This window comes from Hyperolius riggenbachi, chromosome 5 (assembly GCF_040937935.1).
Source record: "Hyperolius riggenbachi isolate aHypRig1 chromosome 5, aHypRig1.pri, whole genome shotgun sequence".
Lineage (NCBI taxonomy): Eukaryota > Metazoa > Chordata > Amphibia > Anura > Hyperoliidae > Hyperolius > Hyperolius riggenbachi.
Genome location: NC_090650.1, coordinates 189,260,387 through 189,276,063, shown reverse-complemented (window position 1 = coordinate 189,276,063; position 15,677 = coordinate 189,260,387). Strand labels below are relative to the sequence as shown.

Genomic DNA, 15,677 nt, shown 5'->3' with positions numbered 1-15,677 from the left:
TTTAAACTTTGCTTGATACTGAATACACATATCAATGCACAGTAAGTTATTTGACATCTTATTCTTGTAATTTGTATTATTGTTTTCTAGGAAGGTTCACATAACAAAAACTACCTTAGAGTGCCTAAATGGGGATTATGAAGTGGAACCAGGTTATGGTCATGAAAGAAACAGTTTCTTGAAAAAGCATAATATTGAAACATTTTTTATTGTGCCATCTCATAGAAGGAAGGTATGTTTTACAATAGCATAACAATTGCATTTGAAATGTATCATGGAGTAAGTACCATGTTTTTTGGACATCCTTTCGGTCCTGACCATAAGACGAACTTAGGTATCAAGGAAAAAAAACTAGGGGGCGTCTATAGTGCAGTGGCATCTTGTAGAGCTTCTCCCCTCAAGCTGTCTCCCCCGCAAGTTACAGTAATCTCCCCAGCTATTTAATATATGATGGAGTCCCAGAGCCAAGAACTGCAGTATGCCTCTAATCACATATAGCTGTGATCTATGGAATCTTACCCAGTTATTTAAAACAACCTGCTCACCTCAGAGCAGCACAGGAAAGGGTTAGTGCCAAGGTGTGTGGTCAGTGCAACAACAAGGGATAATGTTAATGGAGGTTTTAGAGTCTTCTCATTAATGAATTGGGTTTAGGTAACCAATGGTTGAGTTGAAGTTAAAAAGACTGACCAAAAGACTGACCAAAAACAACTCTTGCAAACAATCACTTTTCAAATGCTCCATACACGTGTGCATATAATAAAGTAAAAAAGGGTGCCAGATATAAATTACATTGAAGTTATCGTTAGGTAAAATGGGCGCCATACTATGCAGTAATATAATAGTGATATTCTATTATTCCCCACTGTAACCTCTATTTTTATGTTTAGTAAAAATTGGGCACCAGTAAAAGTGATAAAATATCCTTTAATTTACCAATATTGTACAATTTCATTCATATAGTTAAATATCTTTGTTACTTACCAATATTTCACTATAACCTAACCTCTTCCTACTCTCACACAGAACCCTCCCCTGGTGGTGGCTAACCCTAAGACCCCCCTGGTGTTGCCTAACCTTAACCCCCCCTGGTCATGCACAACCTTAATTCCCCTGGTGGTGCTTACCTCTAAGACCCTCCTTCGGGTGCCTAACCTTAAAGGAGTTATCAAAGGAAAAATGTATAAAATAAGTGCTACTTTCCGGGGGCTTCCACCAGCCCCAAGCTCCCAGCATGTCCCTCGCCGCAGCTCTCCCTACAGCCGTTCGCCGCAGCTCGCTCCCAGTCCCCGACGATGACGTCAGGCCGGCGATGACGTCAGGCACAGTAGTTCTGCGCCTGCGCAGTCTGCTCCGGCCCACGTGGCGGTGATTGACAGCGCCGCTCGCACAGACGCAGTACAGGCCGACCTTAAGGTTGCCCTGACGTCATTGCCGGGGACCGGGACGGAGCTGCGGCGAATGGCTGCGGGGAGAGCTGCGGCGAGGGACATGCTGGGAGCTTGGGGCTGGAGGAAGCCCCAGGTAAGTAGCACTTATTTTATTAATTTTCCCTGATGACTCCTTTAAGCCCCCGGTTTTGCCTAACCCTACACCTAGCCTAACCCTAGGTGGTGCCTAGTGATGTAGTGAACATCAATTTTTCAGTTCGCGAACGCAAATTTACCGCAAATGTTCGTGAACTGGCTCTTCGCAGTTGGCTCCATAGACTTACAGTAAATGGCAGGCGACAGGCCGCCAACTTTAGTGGTTAATATCAAAGCCCCCTTACGTGGTAGAAACACCAAATTTGCAGGTTATGTGGAGTAAGACAGTGCGTACTGTACAAGAAGGGAAAAAAATCCAAAAAAACCTTATGGTTTTTATGAAATTAATGTTAAAGTTAGAGAAAAAAGTAGCAAAGTTACTGCACTAAAATGACAGAGAATGTATTAATGTAAGGCCTGGCAGATCTCAGGTCTTCCTTCAGCGTCTATACCCCAATCTAATACCATGCTCTTTACCTATACGCCAAGCTCCCACATGAACGGGAGACCAGTTCGTCTACCTGACCAGGTTACCCCGCAGGACTTCAGCGTGCAAAGTATAGAAACTTAGGTCGGGAAGAGAAGCGTACTACCAGGACACACTAGGCAAGACAAACGTGGCAGGGTAATAGCAGACTGTAGTGCGGAATGCACTTGTGGAGGAGATTACACAGATCACAGCAGGAGCTATGATAATACAGCAAGGTGGTGAGCAGGCAGCTGTCAAGTCTCCAGTAGCTATAGACCAGAGAGCAAGATTGCTCAGAGCGGCCGCAGCTCTGAGCTTCCAATAACTGCCACAATAAATGAGACACAATGGTTGCTCAGCATGACCGCAGCGCTGAGTAAACAAGGACAGACAAATGGATAGACAGAAGAAATGTTTGCCAATCTAATGCTGGGTACACACCATGCGTTTTCCCGCTCGATCCACGGGTCAATCGGGATTGATTAGACTATTTCTGACGTGCTCGATTCGGGCTTCGATCGTTCCTGCGTCGATTTGCATGTTAAGTATGCAAAATCAACGGCAGGAATGATCGAAGCCCTAATCGAGCATGTCGGAAATAGTTGAATCGATCCCAACTGATCCGCCGATTGAGCAGGAAAACGCATGGTGTGTACCCAACATAAAGGTGGCCACTAATGATCCAATCTTTTTCATCCAATCTTACCATTTCTATGTAATATAAGGGTCTGCCTAAAGTATTCACTCAGTATACTCAGTAAGTTTACTCTTTTACTACATAGATTAGATAAGATTGGATCAAAAAGATTAGATAATTAGTGGCCACCATAATCACTGCCCCAGCAACAGCAAACATCCACACAGGCCCAAACAAGACAAACAGGAAGGAGCGTAACTGATAGCAACCACAGCAGTCACATCCAAAGGATGTGAACTAGCTGGAATGCTAAAGGCCACACAGAGCCCCAAGCAGAGCAATACATTTGGGCCCCTCCTCCTCAGCCACCCTGTTGAAAGCATGCCCCCCCCCCCCCAGTATAGGAGACCGGATGTCCCTGCAGTATAGGTAGTTGGATGTCCTCCTACTATAGGTAGTAGCCAGATGTCCCCCCAAAATAGATAGCAAGACAACCCCCCAGTAAACGTAGCCAGATGTTCCCCCAGTTTAGTTAGCCATGTGACCCCCCACTATAGGTAGCTAGATGACCCCCAGTATCAGGCCCATTTCTAGGGCCTTGCGGCCCGTGCGAGCACCCTGGGCGCTGAAGGAGTGTGGGCGCTGTAATGGAGGGGGGAGTCAGCCGCAGGCAGGGCAGCAGACCTCTCCCTCCCTTCCTCTCCGCGGGCCGCCCTCCGTGCTCCCCCCCTCCGAGTGTGACTGCAGGGAAGCGCTGTGTACAGAGCTCAACTCACCTCCCTGGTTCCAATCGCCGACGGTCTCCTCTTCTGTCTTCTCCTCACAGCCGCTGATACACACGCTGTTTCCGGCTAAACAGGAAGCAGCGTGTGTATCAGCGGCTATGAAAAGATGAGGAGACCGGCGGCGATTGGAACCAGGGAGGTGAGTTACGCTCTGTACACAGCGCTTCCCTGCAGTCACACTTGGAGGGGGGAGCACGGAGGGCGGCCCGCAGAGAGGAAGGGAGGGAGAGGTCGGGCTGCCCTCCCCCCTCCATACTGGGGGGCACCTACCTATCTAACCTATACTGGGGGACATCTACCTACTCTAACCACACTGGGGGCACCTACCTAATCTAACCACACTGGGGGGGAGGGGGGAAACCTACCTAATCTAACCTATACTGGGAGCCACCTACCTTATCTAACCACACTGGGGGGCACCTACCTAATCTAACCACACTGGGGGGGCACCTACCTAATCTAAAATGTACTGGGGGGTACCTACCTAATCTAACCACACTGGGGGGCACCTACCTAATCTAACCACATTGGGGGGCACCTACCTAATCTAACCTATAATGGGGGGCACCTACCTAATCTAACCTATACTGGGGGGCACCTACCTAATCTAACCACACTGGGGGGCACCTACCTAATCTAACCACACTGGGGGGGCACCTACCTAATCTAAACACACTGGGGGGCACCTACCTAATCTAACCACACTGGGGGCACCTACCTAATCTAACCTATACTGGAGGGCCCCTACCTATCTAACCTGTATTGGGGGCACCTACCTACCTAGCCTATACTGGTGGCAACTATACTGGCTACCTATATTGGAGGCACCTACCTAACTAACCTATACTGGGGGCACCTACCTATCTAACCTATGCTGGGGGCAACTATTCTGACTCCCTTTATTAGAGGCACCCACCTAGCTAACCTGTACTGGGGGCACCTACCTATCTAACATATAACGGGGGCACCTGCCTATCTAACCTATACTGGGGGCAACCATACCGGCTACCTATGCTGGAGGCACCTACCTGGCTAACCTATACTGGGGGCAACTATACTAGGGCACCTATGCCTGGCTACCTATACTATGCCTGGCTACCTATACTGGGGGGGACCTATAGCTGGCTACCTATACTGAGTGCAACTAGACCTGGCTAACCTATACTACGGGCATGTATACCTGGCTCTGCAGGGGGGGCGCAATTTTAACACCCTCGCCCTGGGTGCATTTTAGCCTAGAAACTGCCCTGCCCAGTATATACAGTATAGCCAGCTGTCACCCCCCAGTATAGGTAGCCAGATGTCAACCGATGTATGGCCACTAATTACCCAAGGCTCATTCCCCCCTCCCCTCCTCACTTATGTCCTCCCCTTCGCCACCATCTCTACTAATCCCTCAAATATGCCCCTCTTCCATCTTGGATATCCCCTCCCCCTTTACCAGACCACCATCTCCCTCAGTCAGGCAACACATCTTTACTGACCTCCCTCCTGGCACCATGTTCCCTGCCTCGCTAATGCTAATTTCTGAAGTTTCGGTACCACTCCTTCCATTACTGTCCCCCAACCCCCCCACCCTCAACATCCATGCCTTTTTGGTGGTCAGTGGCACTGCCTGTATACAACCCACTTTACTATAGTATGAAACCCTATAGGCCACATCCATACTCAGTACTGACAGGTGGAAAAGCCATTATAATTCGATCATAGTGAAAGAATCTGCCTGTAACAATTGATGCATGTATGGCCAGCTTTAGATTATGGTTTCTAATAACAAGATTGGAGAAAGGAGAGAGAAGGCAAAGCAGGTGGTTTTGGTGCACGGCGCTCAGCACCAGTTATTCAAACCAGGAGCCCCATAGCAGCAATAATATGCTGCGTGGGGCGTGTAAAGAAAATTCGCCGTGATCGCCGTACCCCAAATTACACCTCCCTCAGAGTTGCGATGACTTGGAGGAGGAATAGTATTTAACGCCACCAGGGAGTTTAGTGGCAGCAGGAAGAGCCTTCATTCGGCGATCCCGGCGCCCAACTCACCCGCAGCGTACAAATACTAAGGGCTCAGACACACTATAAGCGAGCGCTTATTTTCTGAGCGCTTTTAGCCACCAGAGCTTTCTGAGAGCTTTTTAAAAATACTCAAATTGACTTGACTTACATTAAAATCATGGTAAAATTGCGATCGTGGTAAAATCGCTGAGAAAAGTGCGTATAGTGTGTCTGAGCCCTTGTGCAGAGAAGGGGAGAAACGGTGAGGAGAGAAAAGCTGAAAGAGAGGAAAGAAGGTATTTGCCTCACCAGGATTGCACTTTCAGGCCCCATTCACACTTGAGCGTTTTGCTGGTGATTTTGGCAAAACGCTCGAACGCTAGCGCTTTTGAAAGCGCTAGTGTAATAAAACCCTATGGGCCTGTTCTTACTTGGGGCGATTTGCGCTAATTGCCGCAAATCGCCCAAAATCGTGAAACGCAAATGCGTAGCCTGCACCATTTTCAGGCGATTTCACGGCAATCGCGTTTCAGTGCTATAGAAGCGCTAATCGTGATTGCCGAGAAATCGCTGCATTGTCCAGTGATTTTTCCGCGTGAAATCGTGGAAAATCTGTCCCGCAAAACGTTTTTCGCTTCTAAGTGTGAATGGGGCCTTATTTAGCATTCCTGTATGACACAAGAAGACACAAACACCCAGCACTAGGGGAAGAGGGAAAGAAAGGTGAATGAGGGAGGGCTGGTGCACACCAAGAGCGATTCAAAAAGCGATTGGCTTTTGGTGTTCCCACAGCAGAGTTGTGATTTTTTTCAAAATGGTAAACATGCTGCATGTAGCATTTTTGTAGTAATTCATTCCAAAATCATCTGAAAATCACTTCACACAATCGCACTCGCAAATTGCTAGCGCAGAGAGAGGAGGAGTGGAGAGAAATTGAGAATAGCCTGAGATGGAGCAGAGAGCTTATTTGTATTGCAGTCTCACGTCACACAGAGGCTACTTGCCTGTAATAGGACTCCTGTCCCTGCCAGTCTCTCTCACAAGTCAGAAAGCAGCCCTCCTGGAGTCTAGGGACTGTCAAAAACGTTTCAACTTGTTTAACACCTTATCCACACATGCAGACATTATAACAATGGGCAGAGACCAGACAGATTCTTGCCCACAGACCCTCCAGGCAAGCTCTGCATCATGCTGTGTATATTTACCAGCTTGCCTTCCCTCTAATTGCACTTTTATCAGCTAGCCTTGTGTTTCACATTGCCTTAGTTACAACAACAAATCTGAATACACCAGACACCAGACCAGCCCTAAATCACCCTTCCCCCCCTGTAATAGATATGTTGCTCCTCTCTGCTCACACTCTGCAAATTGCATCTATTTTGCAGGGTAATGCCACAGCATGTCAAACTAACAAGATTCACATCTGAGTATGGCTGTGGCCACGCTCAGGAGTCAGGTATAATTTGGGTGATCAAACTAAGCATAGTACAACACTAGGCAGAATTGCATATGCGTTTTCCACAGCCTGGGCTAGCAAGAAACTTCTGCTGTTTGTTTTCAAAACATTTTTATTAGTGGAGACTGGAGAACACTGGACAGAGATCACACAAATAACATTAGTCATTCCAGACCCCATCCTGTGTCTGACAGCTAAACTAAGGAGGGGAGGGGGGATTCAGGAGGAAACACTGTCTGTGGGTGTTTTATTATCTATGTTACAGAGAGCATTACTAAAGACTTTGTTTTTAAGGGACCATAAAGGGTTACATCAAAAAGGACAATACATCTTTATTGGGGCTGCTGGGCCCCTGACCTTTCACTAAATCAAAGCAACTGCCTCTGTTGTCTGGTGGATTATCCTGCTCTGCAGTGATGGCTGTGTCCAGACTAGCAGGACTAGAAAGACAATGATGTCCACAAGCAAGGCTAAACCAGGCAAGGCAAGACAAGGTAATTCACGATTCAAACATGGACCCCAGCAAGCAGCTAAGACAAAGCTGAATACTATGACAGGCAAGGGGTGAGAGGAGGAGAAGACTTTTCTATGAACGTCACCCAGTGAGAGCAGACATGCAAATGCCCACACAGCTGAATGGTAATCACTCAATCCTGTGCTAGTCTGATTGAAGACTGCAGGCTGACTGCAGATGGAAAGGACTCTCATTACAAATGCATGCAATATTATGCAGCAACAACATACATGTAGGGAATTCAGAGCTATCTGGCTGCAGTAAACTGTATAATGTTTATTGGTATACTCCAGGGAGTTCGCAACTCGTTTCACAGGCTTATCCCTGCTTCCTCAGGCAATAGATTATTGGAGCACACAACTGGAGATGAAGGCATAGATTGATGTGTATTAGACCAAATGCATGGAAATATGATCATATAAAGTGATGTGCAATGGGTATTTAGTGTGCAGTGTATGTGAGGAAATGTATGTATTTTTTCATACAGAGCAATAGTGGGGGTGGATAATGGCGATAATGGTGGTCGGTCGATATATGAGGGGGGGGGGGGGGGTGAGGGGAGGTTTGAAAGGTGTCCAAGTGTTAGCGGGGGGCGGGGGGGGGGGTTGTAATGGGTCCAGGTAAAGGGGCATAATACATCTAGGGGAGGCAAAAAGTGCATACAAACTATAGGTGAACAACAAGTATAAAAGCAAAAGGCAGGTATCAAATTAAATAGAATCTGAAAACACTCACCAGCAAAAGGTCTGGGTCACACCTGGCGCCTCAGTGCCCAGGTGTTCCCATACTGCTGTTTAAATAGGCGAGTAAACACGCCCCCTAGCCAATTGGAGAGCGGGGCTGGCGGGGATGCGACCCTAACGTTGCATCATCAATATGTGTCAACGTGCGACCTTATCGGCGCACCTATTACATGATGGTAGCGTGATAGTGCGACCTTTACGTCGCACTGAGGCCAGAGCGATGGACTTCTGGGTAGCGGTGGAGGTAAACTTCTCTGACGTCATGCGGGCGCAGTGCGCATGCGCCAAGCTCCCGTCCACCATGTTTCATGTGGGCACAAGAAGAGGAAAATAATTGTTATATCGGTGTGGCCTGGGGGATGATAATGACAAAAATCATTAAAAATAATTGACAACAACGTGTTATGTGCACGCTGAGTAGAGCGTGGTATACTGTGATCATTTTCTTGTTCTTAATATGGAACGGAGACTGCAAATGTATGTTATTGTGACTAAAAAGTGTTTGCTGCCATCTAGTGGTCAGCAAGAGTATTAGTGTTATTCACAATGTTCTGTACGATTCGTGTGGCAATTATTGATAGGAGACTGATAGTTGGTCAGTTTCAGAATAGATTGAAGTCAGAATTATCTATTCAATGATTGACCAGTTGTCTAGAATACATCATAGACTATAACAAAAAACCACAAAATGCAACAACCTAATACAATGTTGATACAAAATTATGCAGAAAAGTATACATTTGCACATATAAATCAATAGATTATCAAAAGCAGAAACCCTGCATTATCACTCCAAATAGAAATGTGCAGCAAGTCTTCACTGTGAGCAGCAACACCTGATTACTGCTGCTTGGCCAGGAAGCAGATTTCCTTAGATTTACCACCTCCCAGTCCAACACTGGCTCACTCCCATCTGCCCTGCCACTTTTACTTTGTGTACTTCTTCTCTGGCCATCTGTTTTCTTACCCCCTATATAACATCCTCTTCAACACTCACCTATTCCTTCTATACCTACCTTGTTCGGCCTACCAGTCCACCCTACCATTCCATCTTTATGTCCCATCCCCACCCCTCTCACCATTAGCAGCCTCCAGATTAGGGAAAAGGTAATAGATGACCTTATGTTTGGGAAGTGTGTGACACTACTGGTACCTTTTTTTGCCATAGTAAGAGACAGAGACAGAGAGACTGAGTATTAAAAGGATTTACTTATAGAGCTTCCAAATGGGTTGATTTACTAAGGTTGTGATTCAGCAGACCCTGGATGTTTTTTTTTTTTTGTTTTGTTTTTTACTGTCTGCTATCAGGTTGAAACTGTTTTAAGCTATCATCTGGTTCACCTTAGAAATTGTAGTTTTGCTAAATAATTAGTAAATTTGCAGTTGTGAGACTGCAGTCATATGCAGCAGCCACACTGAGAGTTTTTTTTTTCTAAATAAACCCAGGCTGTCCAAAATGTATTAAACACAAATGGGTGCATGCATATGATCCCATCAGCATAAATTGTGAATCACCAACTTTTTCAGCACTCCTCTCCATAGTCTGATGTGACCCAACCAATTTTGGAAAACGTTTGCCACCTAAAAGACAGCATTTTAAAAGTCCTGGTATGCTGAAGTGCTGATATTAGATAGTGTTCTTCATTGCCCTCCAGTGCAATAGAATATGTTGGAGCTTTATAAATCAATAATAATAATAATTAGTAAGCCAGCAGCAGTAATGTCAAGCGCATACAAGATTCTAGGTGTTTGGTCACAAAGTGTGGCTCCGTAGATGACATCTACTGGCAGACCAGAGGAATTGCATGGGAAAATAAATCTGTGAGAACTAATTGTATTGGATTTAGCAATACAAATCCTTATCAAAACCAATTTGTCTGTTGTGGAAAACATTGCACTTTTCTATAAGTACGCTTAATCATGGGAAATACTCTTTTTGTTGCCTTTCCATCACTATGCAACTTGCTATCACAGTTGTAGAGTATGCTGAAGAGAAATGAAGATCTCAAACTCGCCTACATAAAACTGTAATGTTAAATTATAGCATTGTTAAATGTGACACAAAGTGCTAAATGAATTCAACTGTATGCATGATATTTGGTATCCTGTTTGTATTAAATGAGTCATCTATAAATATTACATTTATGTTTTTCTCTTATTTTTATTAGATATTTCCTGGACTAATTCTGTCTGATATAAAGCCTGCCAAAAGGATGAAATTCAAGACTGTCTGCTATCTATTAGTTCAACTTATGCATTGCCGTAAAATGTTTAAAGCGGAAATCCCATTTTCCAATGTAATGACTTGTGAGGATGACGATAAGGTAATTACATTTACTGCTTGCATTTCCATTTATATTTACAACTGTACAGGTTGCTTAGAATGGCATTACTGGACAACTTAAAACGTGTTTAGTTTGTATTAGTAAACATTTAAAGTGACACTGAAAAAAACCTAATGATATAATGAATTGTATGTGTAGTACGGATAGTAAAAAGATCATTAGTAGCAAAGAAGAGAGTCTCATATTTTTATTTTCAGTTATATAGCTTTCTTTTTATAACGTTGCATCATTGTGTCACATACCGGTATGCAATTTACAGAACAGAGCTAATGACCCTTAGAACTTCCTGGCAGTAAAACCTTATCTGAATCTGTCTCTCATGGTTTCTTTGATGCATAAGTACATAAAATAGCACTGTAGCTGATCAAAGTTGATCATAGAAGCTCTTTGCATAGATAACAAGTGAAGTTTCTTAACTCTTCCTGCACTGGAAACAATATAAGACTCTTTTCTTTGTTTCTAATGTTCTATTCCTTAGCTGTACTGCACATGCAATTCATAGGGCCATATGCAATTCACGTTTTCTCCTAAGCTTTCTCCCAGGAGATAATTTTTCATCTTCAATTTAAAATAACTTTTAAGCACTTTTCAACTGAAAAAGTATTGAAAAGCAGGTGAAAGGGCATTATCAAAGTTATTTTGAGTATTTTCTTGCTTTCTGGTGGCTTAAAAGGCATTTTATTGACAAGTTTAACATCATCACCTAGGAGAAAACTCAGGAGAAAAGCAAATTGCATATGGACCGTTGTCTCATAGGTTTATTTCCACTTCAGATTCCCTTTACGTAATAGTACTGTATGTGCCCCAGTTAAAGTGTATCTCCAGCCAAACCTTTTTATGTTTTGCTTTGAAAAGAGTGAGGAGCTTCTGTCAAGTCTTTATTGCTGTCTATGGCCATATGAGGATAGATCACTGGGACAAGAAAAGAAGGAAATCTCACCATGGACACAGACATTGAAACAAATCAAAAATGCTCTAAATCTTTTCCAAACTATTGTTGTTTGCATAATTAATGTACTGTAGAAATGTTACCACACCTCCAGCTTCCAATGAACTTGTGTGATAATTATTTTTTTTTTAAGTCTCCCTAAATCCCAGTTATGAATAAAAATCTGACATATGCTCTAATCCTATATTCCACTTAATTCAAAACTAAAAAAGTTCAGCTACAATTCCACCTTAAAGTACAGTTACGAGTGCAAGATATTTAAATCAGTGACAAGGCAAAGTAAAGCAAAAAAGTACTTGTAATGTACTATATTGATGTAGATTCAATCTGGTGTCTCTGCCGACTACTCCACTTAAGTCACTGCAGTACTTGGTTGCACCAATATAATGCTAATGCATAGCCGCTCAATGTGAGTATAAAATAATGTGAAAGTACAAGCTAATGATGTCTTTCAACCTTATAAAGCACTATCACTTTTTTAAGCCCTCAAATAGCTCAAAACTCAATCTGCATACTGCACAATATTGTACTCCGCCTACCCTGATCTATGATTCCATGCCTGTGCACAAAACAAACAAAGAACATGCCCCTACCTGTACATACTACCTGTACATACTCACTTTTATTTGTTATTCCATGAGTGCTTTAGCATCCAGACACATGCACTCACACATAAAAAAATATAATATATATTGCAATGCCTGGTACACACCATACAATTTCCCATCAGATAGATAGGTCGAAAGATCATTTACGACAGTTCCGATCGGATTTTTGATCATTTTTCTGATCGATTTTCTGATCACTTCTATTCAAATCGATCGGAAAAACGATTGGAAATCAGATCTGAGCTGTCGGAAATTATCTATTCGACCCATCTATCTGACGAGAAATTGCATGGTGTGTACCAAGCTTTACTTTCTCTTACTTAGCCACAGTACGAACGATTTTAGTTTCATTTCAGTAGAAGATACCGGGAAAGAAAAGCCACTTAGAACTTTGGTTGTCTGTTGAAAACAGTACAGAGCACTCCTTAATCCTACTTCCTACCCAGTTATAGAAGCATTTTCAAGTGAACTGGACAGTTTACTAAGGGATTATTTACTAATTCACTAAACAGTTTATTTATAGCTCAGATCCATTCAGACTGATTAGAGACAAAAATAAACATGAAAAAGTGAATCCCGGTGCCCTAATGTTATCAAATAAAATCAAATGGAAAGCAGAAAGAGCTGCAAAGTGGGATCCTTCTGAGTATTAGTACATATAATAAATGTAAAAAAATCCTCAAGATTATGTATGAGTATAAAATTAACAAACTATTTATTAATTTTAACACTAAAAGTGAATCATAGATAGAAGTGTCCGCGAACATCAAATTTTGGGTTCGCGGACACCAAACTTGAACTTCCGTAAAAGTTTGAGTTTGTGCGAACCATTATAGACTTTAATGGGCAGGTGGATTTTAAAACCTACAGGGAATCTTTCTGGCCACAAAAGTGATGGAAAAGTTGTTTCAAGGGGTTCAACACCTGCACTGTGGCAGGCCAGAGGAGGATCCATGCCAAAAGTCCCACCGAAAATTACGTAGTTGACGCAGTCGGGTATCAATCCCTAAAGGGCAGAAATCACAGAGTACATTCTTACATTTGATGAATAAAGGGCTGCATAAAAATGTCTGGAGTGTGTACACGTAGTGATAGTGTAAGGGTTATGTCCGCTTCAAACTGACAGACTAAACTCTGACAGACCAAACTCGTAGTTTAACGCACCTTAAACAACCGCAAAGAGTTGTTAATAGTTGACACTCTCAAGACTTAAATGTTAGTCCTCTCGGCGCAATCTTTGTGTAGTGGTCTCCGTGCTTGTGCGCATGTTGGCGAGAGTGTAGGCGATGGCGGTTTTCCAGCCACTATGGTCGGGCTGAGGTAGTTCAATGACAGTAAAGAAAAACATAAAAACATTGGTTCTGCAGTGTGGGCCCAGTGCTGGCCTAGTAGGCTTTATTAAATGATCGCCTGAAGTGACGCAAGCCCCTTCACCACATCAAGGTAACGATCATGAAGGGAAATTGACATGTACAGTGCGGCCCATAATTATTTATACCCTTGGCAAATTTTGACTTAAAGTTACTTTTATTCAAACAGCAAGTAATTTTTTGACAAGAAATGACATAGGTGTCTCTCAAAAGATAACAAGATGATGTACAAGAGGCATTATTGTGGGGGGAAAAAAACATTTCTCAGCTTTTATGTACATTTAAGCAGAAAGTGTCCAGTCTAAGATTACTTATACCCTTCACAAACTGTCACAGTCTGTGGGAAAATCCAAAGTTCTATACCATTCCAAATAGTCCAAGCTGTTCTAAAGCATTCTAATTTCCCTGATTAATTGGGAACAGCTGTTTTAATCAACTCAGCAGGTGAAAAACAGCAGCTCTCTGCAGTTGGTTTGTGGACAGTCATGGCGAAGACAAAGCAGCTCGTTGAGGACCTGTGGCTGCACATTGTGGCTGCTCAAGGAAGGGCTACAAGGTCATTTCTAAATGTTTCACATTCCAGTGGCTACAGTGCAAAGTATTATTAAAAAATACAAGATGTTTTACATTGTGGAAAATCTCAGATGACGTGTTTGGAAGCCAAAAGTAACACCTGTGCTGGACAGGAGGACAGTGAAGGAATTCAAGGATCAAAACCAAGGCCATCCTGGTGAATATGGGCTCTGCTGGTGGCAATGTCTCAAGGCAGACAATCCAACAAACATTGCACACTGCTGGATTCCACGGATGCAGAACAAAGGAGGATGTCCCTTCTCCAGATAAGACACACAAAAATTCACTTGGCCTTTGCTAATGCTCATCTGGACATAGAAGAAGACTTCTGGTCTTCTGTGTTCTGGTCAGATGAAACAAAAATTAAATTGTTTGGTCACAATGATGTTTCCTTCATTTGGCGTAAGAAAAGGAGAAGTCTTTAACTCTAAGAACACCATCCCCACTGTCAAACAAGGTGGTGGAAACCTAATGCTTTAGGGGTGTTTTTTAGCCAAAGGACCAGGGAACCTAAACAGAGTAAACGGCACCATGAAAAAAAGAGCAATACATGAGGATTCTCAATGACAACATCAGGCAGTCTGCAGAGAAACTTGGCCTTGGCCACCAGTGGACCTTTCAGCATGACAATGACCCAAAACACACAGCAAAATTGGTGAAGAAATGGTTAACAGACAACATTGACTTGAATCCAATTGAAAATCTGTGGAGGGAGCTAAAAGTCAGGGTGATGGCAAGAAGACCCTCCAACCTAAACAATTTGGAGCTTATTGTTAAAGATGAATGGGCAAAAATACCTGTGGAGACATGCAAAAAGCTGGTCTACAATTATAGGAAGCCTTTGATTGCTGTAATAGCTAATTAAAGGCTTTTCTATTGATTATTGAGAAGGGTATGAATAATTTTAGACTGGACACTTTTTGCTCAAATGTATATAAAACTTGAGATTTTTTTCCACAATAATGTCTCTTGTACATAGCCTTATTATCTTTTGGGAGACACCTATGTCATTTCCCATCAAAAAGTACTTGCTGGTTGAATAAAAGTAACTTTAAGTCAAAATTTGCCAGGAGTATGAATAATTATGGGCAGCACTGTGCATTCCTTTTTTTTTTTTTTGGTTGTTGCAGCCACTGTGTAGCACCAGAGGCCAAATTAGGCATGTACCGTCACATGCCAGAAAAATTAGGTTTTATAGCAGCGGCCTTAAACATTCTGAATTAACTTGAACCCTGTTGGTGGTGGTGGAGAAGTCCCACAGCGTGCAGAGGTGATATACAGCTGTGTGGGGACTGATTTGCAAGTCTTCCGGCAGACAGTAACTAGAGATGGCCCGAACCTCCGATAGTTCGCGAACCGCAATAGACTTCAATGGGGAGGCAAACTTGGAAAACTAGAAACACTTATGCTGGCCAGAAAAGTGATGGAAAAGATGTTTCAAGGGGTCTAACACCTGGAAGGGGGCATGGCGGAGTGGGATACTTGCCAAAAGTCCCGGGGAAAAATCTGGATTTGACGCAAAGCAGCGATTTATGGGCAGAAATCACACTGAATGCTAAATTGCAGGTCTAAAGTGCTTTAAAACATCTTGCATGTGTATACATCAATCTGGTGGTGTAATTAGTGTACTGCTTCACACTGACAAACCAAACTCACTGTGTAACGCACCTCAAACAGCTGTTTGTGTAGTGACGGCTGTGCTGAACTACTGCG

At 43.3% G+C, this 15,677-nt stretch overlaps 1 protein-coding gene across 4 annotated transcripts in view; it reads left to right on the top strand.

The window, feature by feature from the left end:
• ADCY1 (adenylate cyclase 1) overlaps positions 1-15,677 on the top strand; it is a 643,071-nt gene that overhangs the window by 402,413 nt on the left and 224,981 nt on the right. For all 4 annotated transcript variants that reach the window (XM_068236507.1, XM_068236509.1, XM_068236508.1 and 1 more), the window contains 2 exons: positions 91-232; positions 10,288-10,443. In XM_068236507.1, coding sequence (XP_068092608.1) covers positions 91-232; positions 10,288-10,443 — 298 coding nt within the window. The remainder of the gene's footprint in view (positions 1-90; positions 233-10,287; positions 10,444-15,677) is intronic.